This window comes from Myiozetetes cayanensis, unplaced genomic scaffold (genome assembly GCF_022539395.1).
Source record: "Myiozetetes cayanensis isolate MyiCay16 unplaced genomic scaffold, myiCay2020 scf9, whole genome shotgun sequence".
NCBI lineage: Eukaryota > Metazoa > Chordata > Aves > Passeriformes > Tyrannidae > Myiozetetes > Myiozetetes cayanensis.
This window is the reverse complement of record NW_026088185.1, coordinates 32,532,288-32,558,686: the sequence shown is the minus strand read 5'-3', so window position 1 is coordinate 32,558,686 and position 26,399 is coordinate 32,532,288. Positions and strand designations below refer to the sequence as shown.

At 43.0% G+C, this 26,399-nt stretch overlaps 1 protein-coding gene across 1 annotated transcript; it reads left to right on the top strand.

The window, feature by feature from the left end:
- The first annotated feature begins 1,184 nt into the window (after nt 1-1,184).
- Nucleotides 1,185-4,396, top strand: CXCR4 (C-X-C motif chemokine receptor 4). The gene is made up of 2 exons (XM_050340445.1): nt 1,185-1,294; nt 2,799-4,396. The coding sequence occupies exons 1-2, from the start codon at nt 1,256-1,258 to the stop codon at nt 3,858-3,860; spliced, it is 1,101 nt and encodes a 366-aa protein (XP_050196402.1). The 5' UTR covers nt 1,185-1,255; the 3' UTR covers nt 3,861-4,396.
- The last annotated feature ends 22,003 nt before the right edge of the window (nt 4,397-26,399 follow it).

The window sequence follows — 26,399 nt, the reverse complement described above, 5'->3', positions numbered from 1 at the left end:
GGCTGAGGGAGCTGGGGGGGCTCAGCCTGGAGAGGAGAAGGCTCAGGGGAGACCTCACCACTCTCTACAGCTACAGGGGGGTGTAGCCAGTGAGGGTTGGGTTCCTCTCACAGGCAACCAGCGACAAGACAAGAGGACACAGTTTTCAGTTGTGCCAGGGCAGGTTTCAGTTGGACATCAAGAGGAATTTCTTCACAGAAAGAGTGATTAGAAACTGGAATGGGCTGCCCAGGGAGGTGGTGAAGTCACTGCCCCTGGAGGTGTTTAAGGAAAGACTGGACTTGGTGCGTGGTGTGTTTGACATGGTTGTGTCAGGTCTTAGGTTAGATTCGATTGATCCCAGAGCTCTTTTCCAACCTAGTTGGTTCTGTGATTCTGTTACCAAAATATTTTCAGCAGTTTAGTTTACCTGCATGAATATCATCTGTACTGAAACTCCAGAGAAAGGAAAAGCAATTATTCTGGTTTGTTTTTCTTTATATTTGATAGTTTTCCCTTGCAAACCTACGTTATATGATTGCTATTTTAATTCGATATGACTGTTAATTTAATTTCAGGTATTTATCTTGTTGTTGTTGTTGTTTTTGTCCAACGACTGGAAACAGATCATCATCAGACTTCTCACCCAAAACCACAGGTGCCAGAGGAGTTCAGTGGGCAACCAGCAGCCCACTCACCTTGCAGAGCCCTCAAAGATTTGTAGAACTCTGGTCCCTCAGATCCCTCAGTAGGGACCATCCCTTTCTTCCTGTCTCTTTCAGTGCACTCTAGCGCCGGTGAGCGACAACTTTAAGGACAGAGTTGCCTGTATTTACACTCCTCTTCCTCCTCCACCACGATTCCTGGACCAGAGGCTTCCCCGGGAGCCCGCCTGGAGTACCCATGGCAACACGGGGCCCGACAACACACTTCAAAGAATGCTCTTGAGGGGAAATTCAAAAGCCCGCTTGTATGAACACATCAATCAGAGGGTGGCAAATGTCCCCGCGAGGTGCGTGGCCCCCGCGGGCGCGCCGGGCAAGTGCCGTTCCCATGCCCGGGGCGCAGACAAAGAGCGGCCCGAGGCGCCCGCCCGAAGTCCGGGCGGCACCCGCCGGGGAGGAGCCAGACGGGGCTGCCCCGGGGGCGGGGGGGCAGCCCCGCAACTTATAAGAGCCGCGTCCCGCCAGAAGAGCCGGGGCGTGTTTGGAGCAGCGGCGAGCGGTGTCACTGCGAGAGGCGCGGCGGCGACAGCCCGAGAGCCCGGAGCCGCCCGATGGCTCAGAGCATGGACAGCAGCCTCGACAGCCTGGATGTAAGTGCCCATGTGCGCGCTGTTTGCAAACAAAGCTGCCCTCGGCGGAGGCTGCGGGCGGCGGGGTCGGGACAACGGAGGGGTCTGCGGGGCGCAGGGGAGCGGGGCTCGGCCCTGAGCCCCGGCCGCTGCTGCCTCTGCCCGCAGCGCTTCGGACCTTGGCACCGCTGCGGCCACGGCCGGACCTTCTCCCGCCCGCGGGCGCTGCTGCCCGGCCGGCGGGTCAAGTGACATGTGGCGCTTCTGCGGGCTGGAAAACGCCGGCAGAGCATTTAGCCTCGGGAACGATGAGGGGGAGAACAGGCGAGGAAGTTTGGAGCGATGTGACTCCTGGGAAGGGCATCCCTTTGCCCCGGTGATCCTGACCGCGGGCTGGGAGCGCGGCAGCGCCCGGCCCGCTCCCCGCCGCCCGAACGCGGCCGTGTCCCCGCGTTTCGGAGGCAGCCCCTCTGACACGAGGTTTTGAGAGCAGTTAGGAGCGAAGCGGAGATCTCTGGCAAGCTCCAAGCTTTAGGTCCTCGGTCAGTGCCCGCGCGGGGCCGGTGCCTCTGCGTGTGAAGCGCTGCGGGACCCGCGGGCGCGCCCTGCGCGGAGGTCCGGGGTCCGCGGGACAGGACAAGGAAAATCTGAGGAGCTGAGGAATCGCGCAGAGCCAGATGGCACTCGCCCGCCAGCATTGCTTTTCGGCGCGGTGGCCAAAACCGTTGGTGGTTTCCTGATGCGCTTTCATGCCCTCCCCAGAATTTCGCTTCCTTTTTCCACCGCTGTGCTCAGTGGATCCGTCTGGTGAGCCCGCCGCGCTCACCCCCTGCCCCGCGACCGCAGAGGGTGGGGAACAAAGGGAGGGAACGTGGTGACCCTCCATGGGGTTTGAGTTCTCCTGATTAAGGTCACCTCTCTCTTTCTTTTCTTTATGGGTTTCGGGTTTTTTTTCTTGTCTGTGCGTGTGGAGCTGTCATTTGCTTCTCAGCAGGGAATTCTTGCTATTATTTATCCTTTATTACATCAGCCGAGGGTACCTTCTCTATTTCTCCTTGACCCCATCCCCTTAATGAGAAGGCACGATGGAGCAGCAGCATTTCCAAGTGATTTTTTTTTTATAGCTCTCTATTGTAAGAGTTAAATGTGATGGGTCATGTTCAGTGTGGACAAACCTCTTGCATTCAGCCCTTCTGGGCTCTCCCATCTGTGGTGTGTATCTGATCCAGAGCAACGAGGTGTCCAGAACCAGCGAGATTCCTGGGAGTAGCCATTCCCTTTCCCCTTTCATGCCCTGACCCTTAGCAAGACCTTACTCCTCAGAGAAAGACAAAGGAAGTTTTTTAACTTGTTCTTATTTGCTGTGTACTTTATACATATACTTGAACATTGTATTTTCCCATCTGGTTTTCAAAAAGTTTGCCCATTTGTGATGATGAGGACTGTTCTCCACACACATTGCCACACAGAGCAAGTTTTTGCAGCGAAGCTAACATCTAATTTATTTGTTTTTATTTTTTTGTAGCTGTCTTCTGGGTTATTCATCGAATTTTCTGATAATGGCACAGATGAGGTTGGTTCGGGTGACTATGGAGACTATGGAGAGCCGTGCTTCCAGCATGAGAATGCCGATTTCAACAGGATCTTCTTGCCAACCATCTACTCCATCATCTTCCTAACGGGAATAATCGGCAATGGATTGGTTATTATTGTTATGGGCTACCAGAAGAAACAAAGAAGCATGACTGATAAGTACAGGCTGCACCTCTCGGTGGCCGACCTCCTTTTCGTCATCACCCTGCCGTTCTGGTCCGTGGACGCGGCCATCAGCTGGTACTTTGGGAACGTGCTCTGCAAGGCGGTTCACGTCATTTACACGGTCAACCTGTACAGCAGCGTCCTGATCTTGGCCTTCATAAGTCTCGACCGCTACCTGGCCATCGTCCACGCCACCAACAGCCAGCGGCCGCGGAAGCTGCTGGCCGAGAAGGTGGTGTACGCGGGCGTGTGGCTGCCGGCTGTGCTGCTCACGGTGCCCGACATCATCTTCGCCAGCACCACCGAGGTGGAGGGGAAGTACCTGTGCGACCGCATGTACCCTCACGAAAACTGGCTGATCTCCTTCAGGTTTCAGCACATCCTGGTAGGGCTGGTCTTGCCCGGTCTCATCATTCTGACTTGCTACTGTATCATCATATCCAAGCTGTCGCACTCCAAGGGCCACCAGAAGCGCAAAGCCTTGAAGACCACGGTGATCCTCATCCTGGCCTTCTTTGCCTGCTGGCTGCCATATTACATCGGCATCAGCATCGACACCTTCATCCTGCTGGGAGTCATCCGACATCGCTGCAGCTTGGAGACCATCGTGCACAAATGGATCTCCATTACGGAAGCCCTGGCGTTCTTCCACTGCTGCCTGAATCCAATCCTGTACGCCTTCCTGGGTGCCAAATTCAAAACATCAGCTCAGAATGCCTTGACGTCAGTCAGCAGAGGGTCCAGCCTCAAGATCCTCTCAAAAAGCAAACGTGGGGGACATTCTTCTGTTTCTACAGAGTCCGAGTCCTCAAGTTTCCATTCCAGCTAACGCTGCTCTTGCCATCCTTTTATACACAGACACTTTAAAGTTGTGCAAGAGTCCAGCGAAATAAGACTGACCATAATGTACAGATTTATTTACAGTTGGGATTTTATATTGTTTCTTTTAGTCTCTGTGAAGTTTAATTGACTTATTTATATAAAAAAACCCTTTTGCATTGATGACAAACTGTCTAGGCAGGTCCTGTGGACAAGTGGTTAGTTCACAAGAGTTTTAGTGACTGTCTGTATGTATAGATCTGTGAACTAAACCCTTTGGATTGTAGCAAAGTGACTGTTAAAAGTTTAGAAAATATTTCTCTGTTGTTTATATGTAAATGTTTTGGGTGTTGCTGTTATTATTCTTAAAAACTTGGCTGGTTATTTTTTACCTTACTACAAGATGTTTGGTTTACAATAGCTTAACTCTGCTGTAGAAATGGCACTTATAACCAAAGCCTCCTGTGTTACATGCTAGGGTTTGCCCCCCCGTTCTCAGTAATTGATGGTTTGCAACATTTTCTGTTCAAGGTAAAATAAAAAGTATTTGGAAAAAAAAAGGTATTTTGAGTGGTATTATCATTTCTGGTGAAATGTTTTTCTCAATGCTTTTCTTTACAATTCTCAATACACAATCATTTCTTTGGAAATTGCATGTCTCATGAAAAGCAGGGAAATGAGTTTCAGTACAGTGTGATTATTCAGTTGACACCTGTGAGTTCTAAGTCATATGATTTGTGTTTTTTTGCTACAGATAACATTATATTTAGAATTACTTAAACTGTCACTTAAAGAACTTCTTGAGGGCAAAATATCTACAAATGAAAAACAATCTATTTAAGCAATTGCTAAATTTACAGCCTCAAGTCAGACTGCAGCAAGTGCCTCACCTGTATGCCATGTATATAAAGTCAATCCTACATTTCTGCCTTTTACTGTGCTTCTAAAATTAGTTTCACAGGTAAATAGTAACAGAAGTAGTTGGATCAAAGCCATTTTGCTATTTGGACTAGAAACACAATTATTGGTGTTTCTGCTCTGTGGAAGGTAAGTTGTTTTCCTCTGTGGATCTCTCCCTCTCCTGGCTACATCCAGATTTACTTAAGCTAACATTACAATCTTAACATTCTTTTTAATAATACAGAATGTGTACCAGTTCTTTAAAGTATTTCTAGTAGGGATCAGCCAGACTATAGACTTTCCAATAATTAGTGTTGAAAACTTAATTGTCTTGTCATGTCTTCCTGTTGGTAGAATATATTCAAAAGTAATGGACTCTCAAGAGGACAGAGTCATTTGTATGTTCCTACATTAAAAGGACAAACACCACTGTTACTTATATAGAGAGAGATATATATATATATATATATAACAGTTTGGAAGTCAAAAAAAGCAAAAAACCAATGTCTACCAGTCACACAGAGCTGAAATGGTCTACAGAGATAATGTAGTGGTATTATCCAAATTTTTCACAGGTACAGCACCCTGGTGGCTTTGTGGAGCAAGGACCACTATGCTAAACTCTACCTTAAATTCCATGCTTTATTTTAGATGTTTTCATAAATACAAGACCTTTCTGTTTTCAGCTTCCCTCCTGTCCAGGCAGGAGGTGCAGCCTTGGCTGCATCCTGCTCTCTGTCCCCTGCAGTGACAGCAGGAGTCACCTGATTCTACGCTGAGCTGTCCCAGTTTGCTGAACCAGCACAAAACCAACCTGGCAGAAAAATAAATCATTTTTCAGCAATTTAGAGAACTGAATGAGCTCAATGAGGAGTCCAACAAGCACTACAAAAGTGCAAGATCCTGTAACCCGGAGCCAGGCACAGGGAGAGAAAAGTGAGATAAAAGGAAGCAGATTTCCTCCCACTATTAGCAACTAAACTTTTAGATCAGTCAACTAATGTGTATTTTCACTCAACATAAATTAACAACAGGAAAGATGTATTTTCAAGAAACAAAAGGTCTCACTTAGGTCAAGTTGTTTCTCCTAAACAGAGCTGAGAAATGAGGAAAACTTGGTATAAGAACAGAACTCCTTAAATTGTTTATTTTTGTTGCTCCTTTGTGTGTTTTCTTAATTTAGTGAGGGTTTGCCCTGTGAAGAATTTGTTGTTCTAAATGATTCTGATTTTCACCCCATCCCAATCAATCACTGTGATTTAATTGCACTTATAAAATACTTACAGGCTCTCAACACACTGCTGCTTATTTGCTGAGGAAATGTTTAGAGCCCCAGCATTAACTCAGATTATTCCCATTATGCCTCAGCCACAACTGTTATCTCGAGCAGAGTTAACAGGAAAGAGGGTGCAAGACAGAATAAACTCAGCAGTCATGTTCCTGCCAAAGACCACTGAAAGGACACTAAACAAACAACAGAAGAATTTGGGCAGAAATAAATGAGCAAAATTAAAAAAACTCACCCCATGCCCCAGAGGGATGATTTTGATAAAACTGCCATTGTTCTCAGGAGAATTAGTGAAACTACGGGCAGAAAACTGTCCTGAAAAGGAGTTGTAAGTTCTTTGGGGTTTTGCTCCAGCAAGAAAAATGAGTCAAAAGCCATGTGTATTTAATTCTAAATAACTTTATACATCTATAAATATAACATATATTTGCACTGTTGACAGAGCAAATATTTGCAAATTGAATGGAGTTGTCATGAGGAAACACAGCAAGAAATTATGAATCCAGTTCTGTCCTTTTACCTCTAAGTCAGAGAAAATCAGGCAAATTTCTCTTAGAGCCACTGAGCTATTCCAAATACACCACCTCGGTAAAAACCATGAATTTGCTCCCTTTCAAAACAAAATCAGTGTTAAGCTGATTTTTGTTGAGGCTGTGACTTCTTTACATCTTTCTGAAGCAAAAGTGGTCCCAGTAAAGGCATTTCTCAAAATGAAAATTCAGTGTCAAAGGTGAATGGACCTAATCTTGTAATTTCTATATTGGACAAGTCCACACACCCCAAGAACTTGCCAAAGTTTTCAAAGGGACTTTCCAAGTTTTTTTCCAAATTGTTCCTCACTTGTATACGGAATAATCATGACATTCTTCAAGATATACACAATGCATGGGCTCAGCATTTTCTTGAGGTCATAAAATAATAGCTGTGTCCAAGTAATGTAAATATACAACTCAAGATACAGAGCAGAAAACAAATGTGAGCACCACTGAGTATTGGTTAAAAAAACAGTTTCAAATTTGATGTGGTAATTTCAAAGATTTACAGTGGATTTACAGAGGCTCTTTCCAGGCAATTCAGGCACTCAGTATTTCGCAGTGTGCCAACAGCAGTGCTGAACTAAAACATGGATATTCATCCCATCCTCTAATGCACACACTTGGAGTGCTTCAGATTAGTTAGAAATCCTTTGGATCATGCAGAGCTAAGCCAGGAACAGAACATGTATGTGATGTGAACTTGCTTTTGCTTCCTCTGAAAAGCTGTCTGGAAGTAGAGTCAGAACTCTTAAAGCAGGGGGGTAAAATTCCCCTGGAACCCCCTGGGTGACGGTGCATTCTCACTCTGTCTGGCCAGGCTGTACCAGGAGCACGTGGAAAGCTGAGTGGAGCAGTGAAGGTGACAGAGCTCCTGTGTGTGCTGAGGGCACAGAGCAAGGGGGAGTCACTTGGGTTTTTTTTTTTCCTGGCCAGTTTTATGACACAATCATTATAGAGGGGCTTGAACTTCTCCGCATATCCATAAATCAAAACAAAATCACCACGCAAATATAAAGGAAGTGGCAGCAATAACATGGAGCCATTCATACCAGGGAATGGTTTATCTTACCATGGCTGTGCTCTAGTTGGACAATGTACAAAGTGACCACCTCGAGATGTTTGGTTGAAAAGGCCATTTTTCACATTGTTTGGGAAAGGAAACAGCATGACGAGGAAGTACTTCCTTGATCCAGGCATGCCTCCAAAATCCCCTAACAATGGAGTATTCTCATATTCTCAGAGTGCTGAAACTTAGGAAACACTTAAGCAGATAGAGCCCCAGAGGTTTTGGCTCAAAGGATGCCACTCCCTCACTTTATGTTTAGAAAGAGCTATACAGACTCTTTTTCACAGCCATAAATCACGTGTCAATTGAAATTACATGAGCACTGGGATTATTGCTTATAAAGAAGGCACAGACTTCTTAAAATCCTTTCTCTTTAGGCAACAACTTTTCTGTCGTTCTTTTAATTTCCTCTGAAAATATTTAATCTTTAACAGGATGAAGTTTAAAGAGAATTTGCTTTCACATCAGTTGTGTCACTGCCTTGCCACCATTCTAACAGGACATACAATTAACCAGTGCTGTGTTTATTGGGTTTAAAAGCATATTTTAATAGAAGTTCATTATAAGCATACTTTGTGTTTGCTTTTTTATATATATTTTAACATAAATACATCTGCATATCTATAATGATGTAGATTATAAGCACCAATTTTATGTGTTGATACAAGTGCTCCAGGCTCCAGCACAGCTACTGCTGACTTCAGAGGAGTCAGGATTCATTACAGATGTGGCAGGTATTGATTAAAATGACTATTTTCTTGAAAGGACAGATGGCTTCAGTGACAAACTCCCACTGAAGGCAGAGACAGCAGGGTACCTAAAGAATTAGGCTCGCTAAAGTGTACAGCCTTACAGCCCCAATCAATTACAAATGAAGATTACAAGCTGCTCTGATTTCAGTTGCAGTCAGAGGGGCACAAAACCCTAAATCTTTCAGTCTGGAGCAGGTGGAATTGTTCTGCTGAACACAAGAGAAATAAATTTTCAGCAAAATGGTTTTCTCTTTCTCAAGGCTTGCAAGCTTTGCATACCCAGCCACTGACCGTCCTGCAGTGATTTGTCTTCAGTGGCACAGTGTTTGAAAGAAATAGGTCAACACCTAAAAAATCCTTGTCTTCTGGAATTCACACCAGGAATAGATCCTCCCCACACAAACATGCCAGAGAAAGTAGGAATTATGAGGGATATTTGAAGGTTTATGCTGTAAAGAGTTCTTTGGCTTCTGGTTTGGTTTGGTTTTCACTTGGATTTCTTTGCTGTTGATGTTGCCTTTTGTTCCTACTGCCCTCTTCTTACAGTTTCTATTCTATTCTACTTGACTTTTCCTTTAAAAATATATCTTTATATAGAATTTTTAATGGCTCTGTTGAGTTAAGATTACAAACAATATCCTGGACAAGTAAGAAAAAGTAAAGAGGAACTCTTCAAAGAAAGAACAGAGCCTTCACAAGTGTTTCTGTGTCTTCTCTTGTGCATTTCCCTCCCAACATCTGCTTTTCTTTAGCTGGGAGATAAATTACTTCTATATTGTATGAAAAGTTGAAACTCAAAAGTTGGTTTTACTCTCAGGTTTCTCAAAGTGCAGTCACAGCACACATTTGTTGACTGTCCTGGTTCTTTCCTACTCAGCACTGGGTAAGGGGGCAGATCTCCCAGAGAGGGGCTGGATAAGGAGGCTGAGGAGGCCCCTCACCTGCTGGTCTGTCACCACTGATGCCACCACAGCTCCAGGGACATGAGCTGCCCACGGCTTTGCTCTCAGTACCGAGGCACTTTGGAAGGCTAAAACAAGACCAGACAGCAGTAATTATCTCTGAGGATGATCCTAATCCATGCCTTGCCAAAGGTGAGCATCACACTCCTCAATAGACGTAACACAAAATAGACCCAAAAAGTTCAAGTTGAACATCTTAAATTTCCTTTCAGAACTCCTTGTCATCCTTCTTTGAGTTACTCCTTCAAATATATATTTAAAATACCTTTAAAAACACCGATTCTGCCCAGCCTGTCTACATGAGTTCACCAAAGAGAGAAATGCTGATATGCTTGACACCAAAGATGAAACTGGGACCTCAGTTTCCACAGATAAACTCCATCTCTAAAATCTGTGGGAAGCAAGAGAATAATTCTGGTGTTTTTATAGAGATGTTTCAATGTGACAGCAATGTCCTGTCAATATTAGGCTGATGGTAAGTGTGAGAGATGTTATTCCTGCTCTTTGGAGGAGGAACTAAGTCCATACAAGTGTTAAGTTCACTGTTGGAACTCAGTACAGGAATGTATTGATAAGGAGTCCAGCAAGAATGAAAGGGAAGAAGGGATTATTGTAGAAGGGCAAGGCTCACGTTAGATTTAATTAGGCAGCCAAGTAAATGTAATGAGTTCCTGTCCTCCCTTACCCCTCACTATTTACTACCTTTCTCTCCATGGCCCTGCAGGTCATGCCCCCACCCCCTCTGTTTGCTCTCTTCTCCCCACTCCATTGTGGTGATCCCTGAGCAGAGCAATCCTGCTCTAACAATGCACCCACACAAGGCACTGAGCTGATCCACCCATCCATAGGACAAACGTGGAGAGCCTCACAGTCCCCTCCTCTCCTTTACTCTTCCCCGTGCACACCCCTCAGCCTCTGCTGCTCGTGTGATTCCTCCTGAAGACTGGAGTTTCACGGGAATTTGAGGCAATCTGACTTCCTCTGTCGGGAAGATGCTCAGTCTCCTTCCTTTCCTCCCTCCCTGTTCTAATCCTTTCATTTGGTATCTTCAATACCCTCTGATTCCCAGTCCTCTGGACCTGTCCCCTGCTGTGCATTATCTATGGAATCAGTCACACTTTTTTGGAACGGACTTAATTGACTAAATAGACAGAGAGTATCTTTTTTCTTACTGCATTTTATGCCATTTTAATGAAGTTAGCTCAGAAAAAGGGCTGACTACATCCCAGATAAAATAAAAGCAGTCAGACACATAGCAAAGCAAAGAAAGAAAAGTAGGTTGTTTTTTCCCCCCTACTCTTTCTTCCAGCAGCAATGAGCTCTTAGTTTGACTCCTCTATTTGTGAATCCCACAGAAAATGAACCAACAAAAGGACGAGAATGGATCTCAGCCAGCACAGTGAACTGAACTGGTTCACCAAGATGTCAAAAACCAGAGCAACTGCGAGAGTGGAGGCGGATTCGAGCACTTGGGAGCTGAGGGGGAGCAAAGAAATGGGACCCGGCTTTGGGAGCAGCAAGCTGTCAGACCGGTTTAGCTGTCTTGTCAAAACTTCCCTAAGTAAACAGCCAAAGTGTTACACAAACAAACGAGTTCTCAGGTAGGGGGCAAGAGGTTGAAAAGGTGAGAGAATGGAGAGAACAGATGCCCCTCTTGAAGGGAAGTGAGCCCTGACTGCTCCTTAAATCCATCATTACCTGTTAACTATGTGATCATGGTCCTGCTGAGGACTTCTCCCTGAAACAAAGCTCCAGAAAGAGGTGTGGAATAACAGTTTTAAACTGAGAGATCTGCAATAGCTGATTAGTCACGTTCCTGAGTATAACCTATATCGCTCATCAGATTTAAAGTAGCTATTTGTCAAGGCACACTGCGATTCCACATTCATAGGTCGAGTCCACAGGACTTTTGGAATGTGGTGGATGCTTGTGCGATTTTTAAAAGCGGGATACTTGAAAAGTACAGAGCAGGTCCTCTATTTACCAATCACTTAAAAAAACCACAAACCATTTAGTATAAGTATTATGTCGTGATTCTCTTCATATACTCAACCTATCAACAAAGGAAAGGAAATTGCCTCACCATATGAAATCTGCTTAGAAAATGCAAACTTAGTTTCACTGAAGATGTGTAGTCAGCCCAGTTATGTTGAAGCCAAACTAAATGTGCTCTGAGTGCACAGTCTGAATGGATGGAGCTATAGGAACCACACGGCTCTCCCAATATTCTGCAAGGAAGGGGAGAGCCTGGCAACGGCATGAATATTCAGTGTAGTGTATTCATCAGTCCACCAGTCTAACCACACCTCAGGTCAGAGAATAAACAGTCAACAGAGCCACAAATCCTTGAATCCACTCACTCTCGCCTCTTCCTACAGGCTAACATGGCGGGAACGTGAAGAAACTTTGCCCCCGCATCAAGCACTTTGTGGGGACTCTGTAATAAAAGCTGTGACAGATGAAGGATACAAGATCCTTTGTCTGGGATATTCAAGAACACTTGGCTGCCCAGGTGTTTGAAAGAGATCCTGTTCATTCATTCAACAGTTCCAGTAACAATTAAAAATCAGAACAAAGATTTTTGTATCTTGTTAGAATACTTTCAATGTCTAAAGGTAACGCATTTTAAAATCCCTTGTTCTCAGCACCCCACAGTTTACATGTCCTCTTTCAGCTGCCAGCCGAAGTGGGGCCCATGATGCCCTCTCCAAGACATGTCCTGGGAGGAAAATGACCCTGAACTGGAAGAGGGTGTTGTAGTGCTGAGGTGACAATGCCTGAGCCCACTGCGGTGCTGTTCGGTGACATTAACCGAGGTAACGTCATCGATGCAGCCAGAGAGACAGCTGTGATTACCTGGCCCTTCATCCATCCCGACTGCCTTGGCCACTGGGCTGTACAATTAGTCTCTCTCCGACGTGGTGAATATTTATTTATGCAAAGTTAGATATTTTCAAAAGGACTCCCAGGACAAAAGCACCCCATCAAATACAACAGCACGGCGATTAAGCGCGTCCCGAGAGAGAGCGAGCTCTCAGACTGCGAGGCAACCCGAGCTTTTGCACCGATGTCTCCTGACAAGGGACATTGTTTTTGCGAGAGGCTCCTCCTCCTGCTCGTCAGTGTTTAGTGTAGGATTAAGTTTGCGTTTAAAAAGCACCTACAGGAGTAAGCCTGTCCTTGGAGAAAGCCGAGAAGTGCTTTGTTTTGACTTCAGCTGCGGGTCCGGTAGATCTACCTTGGTAATTGGCACCATCAGGTCTGAAACGGCTCTGTAGGAGCGCAGCAACAGATCTCGGGGCTCAGATCTGCTGCGAACGGACGAGAGCTTTTAAAGGCTGATGTTTAAAGTGTCCGTCTCATTCGTAGAAACATAAACGTCCTGTCCATCCAGCTGGCAGAGTCCCGGGCAGGACAGACCCCCGTCCCACGTTAAAAGCAGAGCTGCAGACGGTCCTGCTACCCCAGTAACTCCCATCCTACACCAGCAGGAACAGCTACAAAATCCGGGTCTGTTCCCGAACTCCGTAGCGAGCGGACAGCTGATCCGAACGAGCCCTTCGGGCAGAGCCGCACTTAATCCTGAATCAGCAAAACCTCATAATAACTCTCAGCTGCTTGAAATGGAATTATTTTCTGATGACTGGACTTAATCCAACCAAAGGTCAGTACAAATAAAAAAATGCTGTCAGCTCAGGGCTTAATGATATATTCTTACCTCTGTAGGCCCATAATTTCTTTCGATACCTAAGAGGTCATGTCAGTCCTAATGTCTGCCAGTTTTATGAATGCAACCATAAGCCCCTTTTAAATCAGATTACAAATGATTATTATAACTCTAAATCAAGGGAAAGGTTCACCATTTTCTCTAATTGGAAACACTAATTTAATTATAATTATTTTCTTTCCAGATGCTTTGTATTTGTTCCATTACATTACAATGGATAGTCAGGTTTTATGGAAAAGAAACGGTGGATTGTTTATGACTTGGAAAGGATGATAAAGTAGTTCCCATATGTTGTTGTAGCCACACTTGAGCCACACTCCTGTTGTTTTTAAAGTGCAGGTATCTTCATATACAGGACAGGATGGCTTCACTGCTGGTTTACAGGAGCTGAGAAGATGGTGTAACTGCAAAGGTGATGCTGTTCTAGTGTTTTTTAAAGATCTTCTTCCACCTAAAAGAGCCAATTGATAAAACCACTACAAGTAAAAAGCTAATAATTCAAGATTTACGAGTCAGTGGGCACAAAGTGGAAAATGGTAATGTATTCAATATCCCAGCCTGATTGGGCACTGAATTAACATAAATAGACATGTTCATCCAAAGTACATCTTGTGACCAACCTCACTTTGTCGTATTAAAATCATCGTGGTATCTAAATTGTTTTTTATTTGTCAAAAATAAGTAGTTTCCCAGCTATGAAATAGGCCAAATCTATAATCTGTGTAGCTTTGCTGAGCCCAATGTTTAATTATTTATTAGATATCAAATGTATAACATCTGTGTAAGAAGGCTGGCATATGTTAGGACCTTTGACTTTGATATACAAAAACTGTCTGCTGAGTTAGGAATCTCTCTATAAATTAATTAGATAAACATGAATATAGCATTTGTATTCTTCGAAGTCTTTGCTTCCCCAGAGATGAGGATGATGCTCACACAAAGAACACAAGAGTGAGTGTATGAATGGATCCCTTTTGTCTTTGAATGCACAAGGTTCCACTTTATGCTCCCTTAACTTTTTAGCGGATGTCTTTCACAGTTTAAGGATTTCACAGTCTAAAGGTTAATTATTCTCTCTTCTCTTAAGCCACTTCTGAGGTTCTGCCAATATTACAGAAAACTACACCAGTACAACTACCCAGATTCTTATCTCATTGGTGCAAATTTTGTAGGCAAGGCCTCAGGTAAGAACACACTTCTGGAAAGATGTTTGTCTTCCCCATCCATACCTGCAAGCACACAGGCACACATATGGATTGGATTATACTTTGGGTCACAATCTCATATTTTGATAGGAAAACTTCAATTTCATTTATCTCCATGGCTGTACTTTAGAGTTGGTGCCCTGCTAGAACTTGCTTCTCCAGCTGCTTGTTATTCCACTGTATAACCACAAATCCTTTTGCCTAACATTCTTTAGAAAGCAGAGCCTACTGCTCACACAATGTTATTTCCTTTTTCTCAGCTAGATATGAAATGTAGTATTTTTATCAAGATGAGGGAAGGGTCACAGTTGATCTTCTAGTGAAAGTGCAGAGCCTTCTCTCCAAATTTTTTCTTCTAGAGATCCTTCAGTAGAGAACCACTTTTTATGATTTTTGTTACAACTTTGCAATAGAACAGGAGTAGTTTACAGGTGAGTAGCAAGGCTGCAAGTTGTGCCCATTCTCACCACTCAGAAGTTATTAATCTTCTTCCCAATAAAGCTGCCTGTAGCAGGATATCCAGGGAAACTGGAGGAGCAGACACGGGCCAAGAGCATCAAACAGCTCTTTGCCTGAGTCGGGCCCATAGTGACATGCATGCAAAAGAACTCTTGCTTTTTCAAAAAGCAATCCTGAATAAAAACTCTTCTCATTGAAGATAGAGGCCTTAAGGAACATCCTGCATGTTAACAAACATCTTCAGATAATGCCGAGTTTGATGCTCGTTTCCTACTTATTCACAGCCCCTCTTAAATGGAGCTCTTTCAGCTCTGTGCCTTAGCCTAAGGAAATCCTGCAAGAACAATGTGGGACTCAAACACACACAGGTTTCCCAAATGGTGGCAAGACCCATTGATGCTGCTTGGGATAGCAGGGAGACAGCAAGTTAGAACACCCGCTGAACAAGAAAGGGGCTTGTTGGGACAGGATTGCTTTGGGTTCAAGCTTTCTTCCTCTCAGTTTGCAGGGTGTTTTGTGAAGTGTCCTGCAGTGAAGAAGTTATGCATGCTGTCAGACTGCCTCACCTTTCCTCAGTAGAGGGAATTTCAAAGCCACCAACTGCTCACTCCCCAAATAAGCATTCCCATTTACTGCTCTGAGTAAAGCAGTCCGGGATCAACTTGCAGGTACTGAAGGTCTGGTAAGAGAAAGAGAAGTCCTACTCTAAAATGAGATACCATGGCCATGACACAGTTTTATCAATCAGGGTTGATTTATGCTATAGAAGATGCCTGCTTTGATGATCCTGGAATTGGTAAAACCTGTAAATTTTTACAGGAAAAGCCCATGTATCACTGAGGATGCTACAACTTCTTTGGGACAGCCCCTCTAAACAAGGGAAAACCCTTAGGATCCCTGAATTATTCAACTTTCCTGCTGAAGTCATCAACAGGGTATAACTGATTCCAGTACATGGACATCTTTCCATCGTACAAAAGATTTAGACCATTAATTTATGGCCTAGATAAACCCAAAATCTAAATCTTCCCCCTGGTCCTTCTTTATTTCTACAGCCTGAGCCAGTGCCTTCTGCAGTCACAGCCCAGTTCAAGCTGTTGCTGGTACCTTGTCTAGTCAGAGCATCCCCAATGATATTTTAATGTTTCCTCAGCAAAGAGGGCACATTTTCGTATTCACAGCAGGTCTTGCACATCACACAGCTCCACATATGTGCCAGTGGATATACCTGGTTATCCGTCTTCCCCAGAAGACAGATTTTGATACTGATCAGCCAGGCAACTCCTAAACCACCTTAAATCTAGATTACTCTTTCAGTTTTATTTGTGAAAACACATTATTTCTCTGTTGAGATGCTTGAGTCCCATGGTTCTAGGAAAGCTGTCTTTTGACTGCAGGAAAGACAGAAAGCAGAGCATGCCTAATGTGCACACAAAAGAGATACAGTAAAATAAAATGAAATTAACTTAGAACCATTTTTTTTTTCATGAAAGGATTTATGACACTAAATAGCCACGAAGAAATGAAAAATAGTAGTCCATCCAATAAGTGATTCCAGGGGGTTTATACACAGGTAAATGCAGTTATGAATTCAGACACCATGTATCATTTAGAAGTAAAAGCAAGGTATAGTGAAGATTATACGCATAAAATGGATCCTAATACAACTTTTCCCACTAAAATTATTAATAATCAAGCTTTTGAGACAGAACAGAGTGGTCCAGTGAAAGTGCTGCTTTCCTGCAGTCTTAAAAAAGAAAAGGCAGAACTAAAGTACAATTCTTTCTAGCAAGTCTTACAATCCCCACCCAGCCCAGTCACCTCACCCTCACTCACCCTTACACAGGAATTAAGGACACTGGATTACAGCTTCATTCAAACACCTGCTGAAATCAGTGGAGGCTGCCACTGGATGGATCAGCTTTGTGTCAGGACACCAGTGTCTCCTGCACCGACCTTCTTCACTCTTCCCGAAGCCACCCCAGCCACCTCAGCAGTTGTGACTGGTTTTGCCTCCAGAGCTGGGGCTGTTCAGCAGAGAGCTCACAGTGGGCCCTGTGTGGGCAGTGATGTGCTCAGCAAGATGATAAACTGCAAAGTGAGGTCTCAGGCAGGAAAGCTGAAACAATGAGTTACTCACAAACTAGCTGGAATACCCCACGTTTGCTCTTTGCCTTTCTATACATAAAAATTCTTTGGAGTTTATTTGTTCAAACACTCAAACCTATCCAACTCTAAACTCCAAATCTCACATCTCTAGCTATAAGCCAGTGCTATTCACTTTAAAAAGCAAGGCTCCTTTACCCATCAGGCACTTCTAAGCACATCTTTGGATGTTGGAGCTGTTGTGTTTTTATATAGTTGAGCTATTTGTCTTAAGTAAAAAAAGTGGCATCTGTATGTAATTTCCACTTGGCACCACTGTCTCCTTTTGATGACAGTCTGTACTGTTTCCCTTTCTTCTTCCAGTCACTCCAGCTGCAGGACCCAGATGTCAAACTCAGGAATGTATTTTTTTCCCAGCAGTGATATCTGATTCTGTTGTTGGCACCTCTGCTGGTGGCTGCTCTGAAGCCGCCTGTGTGCAGCTTCCTAAGTTTAAAATGCAGGCAGTGTTTTTTATTTATATGCTAAAACCTTTTCCGTTGCCATAATTATGGGAACTGAATATTATAAATTCATCAGCCACACAAACATAGAGATTCCATTATTTACAATATCGGTTTCATGACAACTGTTACACTTCTGTAACCAGAAACTGGGAGGCAAGAATAAAGCTTCCAAAAGTGCTAATGAGACATCAAAAGTAGTTGCTTACTTTCAATAACTGATCCAAACAAAGAAAAGGTAAATATAAAGCAATCAAAGGGTGATTGATGAGAATAAAGAGTAAGGTAGAAAGGAAAAGGAGAAAAAAGAAATGCATTAAAAAGGAATGAACAGCAAAGAGATGAGGGGAGAATAAAATATGTTAGAACTGTCTAAAAACATTTTGCCACATGTCTCTAAAAAGTGAAGTTCTTCAGAAAAGAACCAAGGGAAAAACCTCTTCCAACCAACACCTTTCTGCAATTATCTCTTTTTTATTTTCTCCTAGCTCCATGTTTTCCTCTGGGGGACTTTTTTCTGCAGTATTTGGTTCTCTAGCACAAAGACAAGGGATTTGTCTCCTCGGGACTGCTGCAGTCACTCATAGTGACTGCTCTGGAATTCTGGATGTGTCAGGAGCTCCATCCTCCTGCAGGCCCCCCCAGCACCTGTGAGCTCATCCTGCTGCAACCTGTGGCACAAGGGCATTGTCCTGTCTGCACACCCCTTGCAGAAGCACCTTCCTCTTCCTCTGCATTCGTTCTCCTCTGTATTCAACGTGAGTTTGAGGCTGCTTCCATCTTACCCAGATAAATAGTAACAGTTCCTTTACACTGATGCATAACAAGGAGTCACAACAAGTTTAGGAAGACAAAAGAGTGGTAAATTAACAAAGGAAAAGAGAAAGGATGGTCAGGGCTGAATCCATTAACAGGATAAAGGTGAGCAAGTGCTGAGTCACCCAGTCAGGTAGACAGACAGACTGGAAAGTTCAGAGACTGGAAAATATGATGATATTTTTATAAAGATATACAACTATAGAAACATTAATGCACATTTGTATTATCTTGACAACTCACTTGATTCCTATCTCAATATATCTGTTAGGTATTGAACTCTGCATGTGATTCACGTTGTAGAAACTACAGAACTATGACCAGAAGTTTAAGCATTCAAATACAAAGAGAGAACTAGCCTGAAATCCAGGAATAAAAAATGCTGGGATTCATTAATTTAATCAATTAATAGATTATATTTGTTTTGCTGCTCAGTCTGGCAAGATGCCAACACCATGGTTCCTATTCATCACTTCCATATGTTTATGTGCACCACAGGGGGATTCTGTATGAGGAACAAAGCCACACACAGGAGTCTCCTGGATAGACAGAACAATCAGTTACTGCAGTACAGAGAAGATAAACAGGTAAGAGAGTGTTCAGTCAGGCTGAAACAAAAACCAGAGAGCAGCAGGATCAAGATCAACACAAGCAGGCATTGCTTCATAACATACAGCTCTAGAATTAAAAGATGCTGCCAGTTCATAGGGATACAAAAAGCGGTATCATGAAATTAGTGGAAGAAAATCCAGCCCGGACAATGAAATGCACAGAGGTTGTATTGGGCTTAAGAAGTTCCTGCTCTGAAAATCACTGGAGGCTGGGAGAGCTTTTTTGGGAAATAGCACTATAGAGTGACTGTCGTATCTGCTGTCCTGTGCTCTGGTGCTGGTCAGTGCCAAGACAAGACACTGACTCAGACAAACCTCTGGTCTGACCGAGAGAAGTTGTTCTCATGTTCAGCTTTTGGAATTTGAAAGTCCTACTGAAAGCAGCTGGATGTCTAAATTCCTGTACACTGCAAGTCTGAACACCCAGCTCTGTGTACGAACAATCAAGAGAAAAAGTAACTTGGAGAAGACAGAGACTGCTTTTTTTTTGAACACTTAAAAACATTAGCAGTGGAGGGGCTGGGCTTGTGAGCTCTGTGAGAGAGGATGAGGTAGTTCCATGAGAAAGCACAGAAAGCAGGAAGACAATTCTGCAGATTTGGCACTGGATGGGAAGCTAATGAGGCTGATGGCAGAACTGTATTCCTGCAACGAGACTGTGGCAGGATTGTTGCCCTTCTACACTGGATAAAGGAATCAGGGATTTTTAGTTGGATTCATTTGGACTGGCCAGATCCAGTAACCATGTCCCACTTTCAGCACCAATGATTTCAGCCTCCCTTAAAGAAACGTTCACATTTGCACCTTCAGTCACCAGCCTTTTCTAAAAATGTATTCTCAGTGATTTAGGAACATGCAGAAGCCTCAACTCCAGCTGAATGAACTCAAGAGCTATCCCAGCTGAGACTAAAAGAGCTGCAGGCAGTGGGATCACAGTGCCCACAGCTCACAGCACTGGGCTGGTGACAGACAGACAACTCAACAAGAAGGGAAAAAGTGGTATGAGAAGATAAATTCTGATATTTTGGTCCTGAAGGTGAGAACAAAGAACAATATTAACAGTACTGCCAAGGACAGAATAAACAGCCAGTAGACATTTTATCCCCAGAGAAAACAGACTGCAGACTTCAGTCACTGACAAGTGCATTGTACTTACTTCAAAACTACTTTACTTCAGCAGCATGAAAATTTCTAATTATTCTTATAGTTCTTCCTACAGACAGACTCATGGAGATGAGGTGCTCCTTGGAGTTTGTGATCAAAGTGTCAGAAACAGCCATTTTACTCGTAAGTGTGAAAACTGAAGATGCTGGCACACAGATGGAAAAAGGGAAGCACAGATTTTATTATCTATTTTGCACATAAGAGACAAAACTGTGATACTTAATCAGAGGTAAGATTAGAGGCAGCTCACAAATAAAGACAATGCATTCAGAAGTTCTAAGGACATTGTCACAGTCTTCTGTTTACTATAATTTTTCAATACAGCAAGACTTTAAAGAAGAGAGAGACAGTAAAGGAAAAACAAGCTTTCCTTTATGCAAGTAAAGAAGCCAACTTGTCTACAAACTTGGCCTCCAGCATCTCTGCCCCCAGGAAGGGGAATCAGTTTCCTGCTACATCTGCTGCTCAACCACTTCTTCAAACCCAATGAAGGATGTAAATCAATTTTATTTTCACACTGGGACACTCTGGGACTGTACTTGTCCATCAGATGTCCTTTGTAAGAGCTGAAAGGAATCTTGGTCCTGCCAAGGAAGAACCAGCAGGCACCAACCCTGACACTGATTGGCAAACAACCTTCATGTGCAGGTGCAGATGATGTGCAAGCAAGTGTGGAAACTAAGACAAGCTTTCACAGGCCTCTTATAAGAGCTGGAACAAAATCAGAGAGAGAACAGCTTTGGCCAACCCAAGCTTATTGTAATTACCTCGTTTGTGTTGTGCTTTATCTTCCAGATGTCCATCAGACAGAGTGAAGAGATGAGAAACTTTCCCCACAGCAGCTGGAATACACATAACAAGAAACCAGAAAACAGACAGCCAGAGAAAGAGTGGCTTTTCTTTTAGGTCCTGAAGGGAAGGAGATGGATTTCAAGGGACACACAAATCCTGGAAGAGGGCTCTGAGAATTGCTGCCCAGTTCTCACTGGTGATTCATCAGGCCTGAGCAGTAAAGCTGTGCAGTTTGTGTCTGGCACTCTGGAGAGCCAGAGAAGAGTCAAGGCAGCCTGACACTGTGCAGGCCAGTGTCAGTGCCAGAACATTCACAGGCAGAGAGGAGGCAACCACGTGCTGGTTTTGTTGTGTGTGTTCATGTAAAATGTGTCAGTGGTACTGTCTGTGTCACTATGATAACCCCTGGTAAAAAGGGGGAATGTCTTACAGATTCCATCAACACTGTCCTGGGGACAGCCCTTGTGTCCCAGCCCACCCAAGGGCCAGAGCCAGGAGATGTCACACGGCTGATGGCCTGGACAGAGACTGGAGACAGAACATTCCCTTGCTAACACTGTGTGGTTTTTCCATGACCTAATGAAAAATTTGACTCCCAGAGACTTTGTGTTCATCACGGTCACTGGAGGGGCACAGTTCAACATCATATTTATATCCTTGGAGTTAAAACTTTCCAGGGAAAGGAATGATTCCCCAAGCTAAGTAGTTCTTCTGTGACATGAAAGAACAAGGCTCCACCTTTTGAAGGACAGATCCTACATTTGGAACTGATTTCAGGCCTATCAGATCTGTTAGAAATAAAATCAAGATGGGTTGTTACATGTACATCATGGCCTGCACTTCAGAGGAGGCTGTGACATATTGGCTGTGAGTCTTGAAGAGTTAAGAAGTGCAAAACAGACTGTGAGTTTGCAAAACATTTCACCTGCCTGCTGCCAAGATGAGGGTAGAAAATAAGTCAGGATGAGCAGGAAGCTTTGCTGCTGACCCTCAAGGTAAGAGAATGAACTGCACAGTCCTGTACAACCAGTGACACTGGGCAACAAAGCGATGGAGTTTCCTATGAAATAGATTATAATGGGCCAATAAACTAAGATTAGGGGAGAAAAGTAAGTTAACCCTTTGAAATGATGGTTTCATTACCATCATAATCATCCTGAGCTTGAATCTGGCAACACAAACACTGACCAAAATGAAAGTCTGAGGTGGCTCCTCAGCCTCCTTTCCTCCTTTGATACTGGAAAATAAATCCTGTGAAACAACTTTTCTCTCACATAGAAGAGATTACAATCTGTGGCTCCTAGATTATATAAGCAGCTATTTTATTTGGAAGGTCTACTGTGAAGGCAGCAGCTGTGGAATACACAGATTCAAGTAAATCCAGTGGAAAAAGTGGGCTGTAAGAATCTTTCGTGAGGCAGTAGAAGAAGCCACAACATTTCAGGATCAGTCTATAAATGTATCCTTTCAAAATTCCATAAAGGTATTTTTTAGAATTGGAACTTGTCAAGTGATTGTCCCAGTAAAAGCAGTTTGTCCTGGGAAACTCTGAATGGGTTCAGCAAAATGGAGGAGGGAGAGAATGAAGCATTTTAGCACAAAGCATAAAAAAATGGAAACATCCAGAAGTGCCTAAAAGGGAAACATCACTGTCCTGCAGACAGATCAGGCACCAAAAAACCCCAGTATTGCTGTTTTTTCCCTTGCTTTTTTTATTATGCTCTTGAAAGATTACCCAAGCACTTTTTCTGCTGACAGTCAAGCAGGATATAATTAGACATAGTCAAGTAAATTTGATACGTGAAAATACAATGAGATTTTCTTCCTCTTTCAGCAACTTCTTCCAGCCAATTGAATGCCCACCCTGAGGAAGCAACACTGCACATGCACGGACTTCAGGTCTGAGTGTCTAATTCAGCCACTCATAAAGAACTCTGAAGAGACCTGCATTTCTCTAACTCCAAAACTGAACTTGAAATGCCACGTAATTCATAACATGATATTTGATTTGGGGTTTTTTCAGTAGATAGTAAAAGCAATGATTTTAATTAAAAACAGAACCAAAAAGCTGATAACTTGTTTTACACAACTTTTAAATTCATCAGTACAGTAACATTCTACAGAATAGAAATACAAAGTTTTTGGGTAAGTAACCACCAGCTGGTCATTACCCAGCAAACAAAGGAATATTTATTATCATTATTCAGAATTGAAGCCTTCTCAAAACATCTTTGTGACAATGGCCTTTTGCCAGTGTGAGAGAAACAGTCCTTGCTGCTCCACAGCATCTTTGGGCTGCAGTGATCTGGTGATTAGTTGCACGTGGCAAAACACACCACTGATAGGGACTGAAGAGAAATGAGGGCAATCTCGGTGAACACGACCCCATTGGTAGTTTTAGGTAAATTAGCAGCTCACATGTAACGAGCTAAAAACATTACGGAAACCGCAAAGTGATTTCTGCTCACTGAGATTCTGTCTGTAGTCCGCTCTCTAAGCTGAGATGAACTCAGGTTTTCTAGACTTTTCTGGCACTGAAAACAACGTCTGCAGGGCAGATGTCTGGTGGAAATCGAGACAAAAGCAGTGTGATAGAAGTAATCACACCAGATGTCGAGAGCAAGCAATTATCCAAAATAAAATGAATTGACAGGAGATCCAAATCTGAAGGCACTGGTTACCTTTAACCACTTACACTCTGGCAGCGCTGACAGAGGTGAGCCAAGCATGAATTTTAAAAGTGAGCCCTGCTAGGTAGGTCAGTAGCTTCCCTCTCCTAAAAAGTATCTGACAGCTATCGGTTGAAAGGTTGCAATTACTGAGTGGCAGTTGACCGAAACACATTTCTGCACAGAAATTTTCAGATTTTTCCTCTAAAGGTCAAACTCTCCTACCTAAGTAAAAAGTAATTATCTGCTCAAAACCCAATATTATATAAGGCAGTAGGAAAAGAATCCCAGAATCATTCCTTACTGAAAATACAGTGTTTAGGGCTGGCAGTTGCTTTGGTGTTTTGTGTAGTTTCTTGATGAGAACAAGTGGAAATACAGGAAATTCCATTTAACGGTAACAAAAAACCCTTTTTCATTGTGAAAACCCTTTCTCATTGGAACAGGCTGAACAGGGAACTTGCAGAGGCTCCATCCTTGGAGATATTTAACACCCAACTGGACACAGCCCTGGGCACTATGCCACAAAGTGCATACTTTAGTGCACTTTTTCTCCTAATGCACTTCTGGATGTTCTCCTTTACAAACTGAGCTGCCAGCAGAGGTGTGTGTTTCACTGCTCAGAATTACAGACAGTTACTTTGGTACATTTTTACCTTTTACAGAACTGCAATTGTTAAGGAACTGGTACTTCATGCACCACCTGATGCAGAAGAATCCAGTTTATTCAGAGGAAGTTATTTTTTAACTATGCACACCCAAATCTCCTCTTTCCATCCGTGAATATCTACTGCAAACTCAGCCTGCAATGTTATGAGGCAATTAAATACACAATCCTTTCATTTCCACAGGAACACTTCCCACAGAAATACCTAATCAACTAACACTCCATAGTTCTTACTGCCCTCACCTGCTGATATTAGAAGTGCTTTCAAATTACCTGCTTTCATATTTACATATTTAATACTTGCACACTAAAGCTGTACAGAGATGATCACAGCACACCAATTTCTGGTATTCCACATGCAATGTACAAACCCTGCCATTCCCACAGGATTATCAGTGCCACCCTGAAAACTAGTTTAGCTATTTGGTCCTTTGTTATGATATATATTGGCAAACCAGACCAATGTTTGTCACTGTGTCAAATGCATGATAAAAATGAATTAGCAATGGGAGATATAATTTCTTAAAGGCAGACTTTTGGTGGGATTTTTGCAGTAACAAGTGACCAGTGATGAACATCACTCTTGTCTCTGCTTCCCAGTTTGGCAGGTCACCTCACAGGCAAAAGAAGCTTTGCAAACATCTACATTTGTCATTACTAAAAATAAAATATATACACTAGCAAAGGCATTTAATAATCAGCACTTGCTAAGAATCATATTGTTACAGAAAGCACTTCAGCAGGACTCCAACCACGTCTTCTTTTGAAATTTTATAAGACATCTTCCTTTGAAAGTATTTCAGACACATTTGTTATGGAAGAAGTATTGATAACACCACACAACAAACTTTCTACCAAGTTCACACAGCTGAGCCTTTGGATCATGTACCTTCCACATGATATGAGTCACTGAATTTTTGGATGATGTTGTAAATGCAATCAAAGCAAGTTTAGTTTCACTTTGGTTTGTTAGAACTACAAAAGAAGAAGGAAGAAACAGCAATTTGCAGGGAGATGGAAAACAAGGCAATATAAATAGAAAAAAATAGTTACACTTAATGAGATTTGTTTTCATTGGAACCGCTGCTGGGTTTCACTTTCAAACTACAGAGTTATCTCCTTTCATTTGATTAGAAACAATGCTGTGCAATCTGTCTGAGCTGCTTTGATTCTCTCACAAATAAAAGAACAAGTGCCTTCACGCTTAAAGAGAGAAAACATTCAATTTAAGGGAATGAAAGAACAAAGAAAGAACCCAGTTACTTTAAATCCAAACATGAAGACAATTACATCACAGATAGTAAATCACAGTCTGGCAAGGATGCTGGTGGAGAAATTCTGTTCTGTCACAACCCAGAAGGAGTTACTAAAACTCACAGGATTACTTTGGAAGGTCATAGTTGTGGAGTTTTTTTATAATAAACTCTCTATCTCAATGCATTTGTTTCTTTTTAGTAGTTGCTCCTAAACTTTCCCTTTATTGTTGTTTTCCATCGTCATCCCTCGGTCTCCCAGTGCCTAACAACTTTCCTGTCCTTGCCACCTCTTTTCCTTCAAGCTGCTTAATGTAATTAAGTAATTTAAATTATCAAAGCAATTATTCCCAAAAGGAATACAGGTTGACATTTGCTGCTTCTTTCTGTCTTGCATTCTCAAAAGCTTATTGATTTCTCCAGCTGAAAACCTAAATAATTAAGATTTTGCCTCTTCCCAGAAACCTTGCCTTGCTTGTTACTTGTGTGTTCCCAGATCTGCACAGCTCCAGCACTGCTGTGGACGTGCCTGTACCACCCATGTGTTGGACCATGTTCCTTCAGTGTGCATTCCTTCCCCACCTACTCCATAGCTGAGTCTTAGACAAACCTTCCCCACCAATTCAGAAGTCCCCCATGTTGTGCCCTGTAAATAATAACTGTGTTTCTATCACAGTTATGTTGCTGCAAACCCCTCAGTAAGCAATGACACAGTCTAAAGAACACCGAGAGATGAGCCAGAACATTAACAAATATTAACGACAACAAAAGGCTCCAAATTGTCACTTTAAACTGTATCAAGTTATCAGTGGTTCAGCCTCAGAGGATAAATGGTCAGCCACTGGCTATGGAAGCAGAGTCTTCAGGAGTAATCTCTAGTAAACACCACAGCCACAAATTTGGAACAAATCTAATGGAATCTGCTGACAATTCCATGCAGCTGCATCTTGGGATCTCTGCCTCAAAGCACACCTCTTCTCACTGGGAGTGCAGGGTTTGTGGCACTGCTATTGACTCTGCACTTTTTGCATATCCAAGTTTCTTCCCAAAAGACAGAGGAATCACTTTGTGAA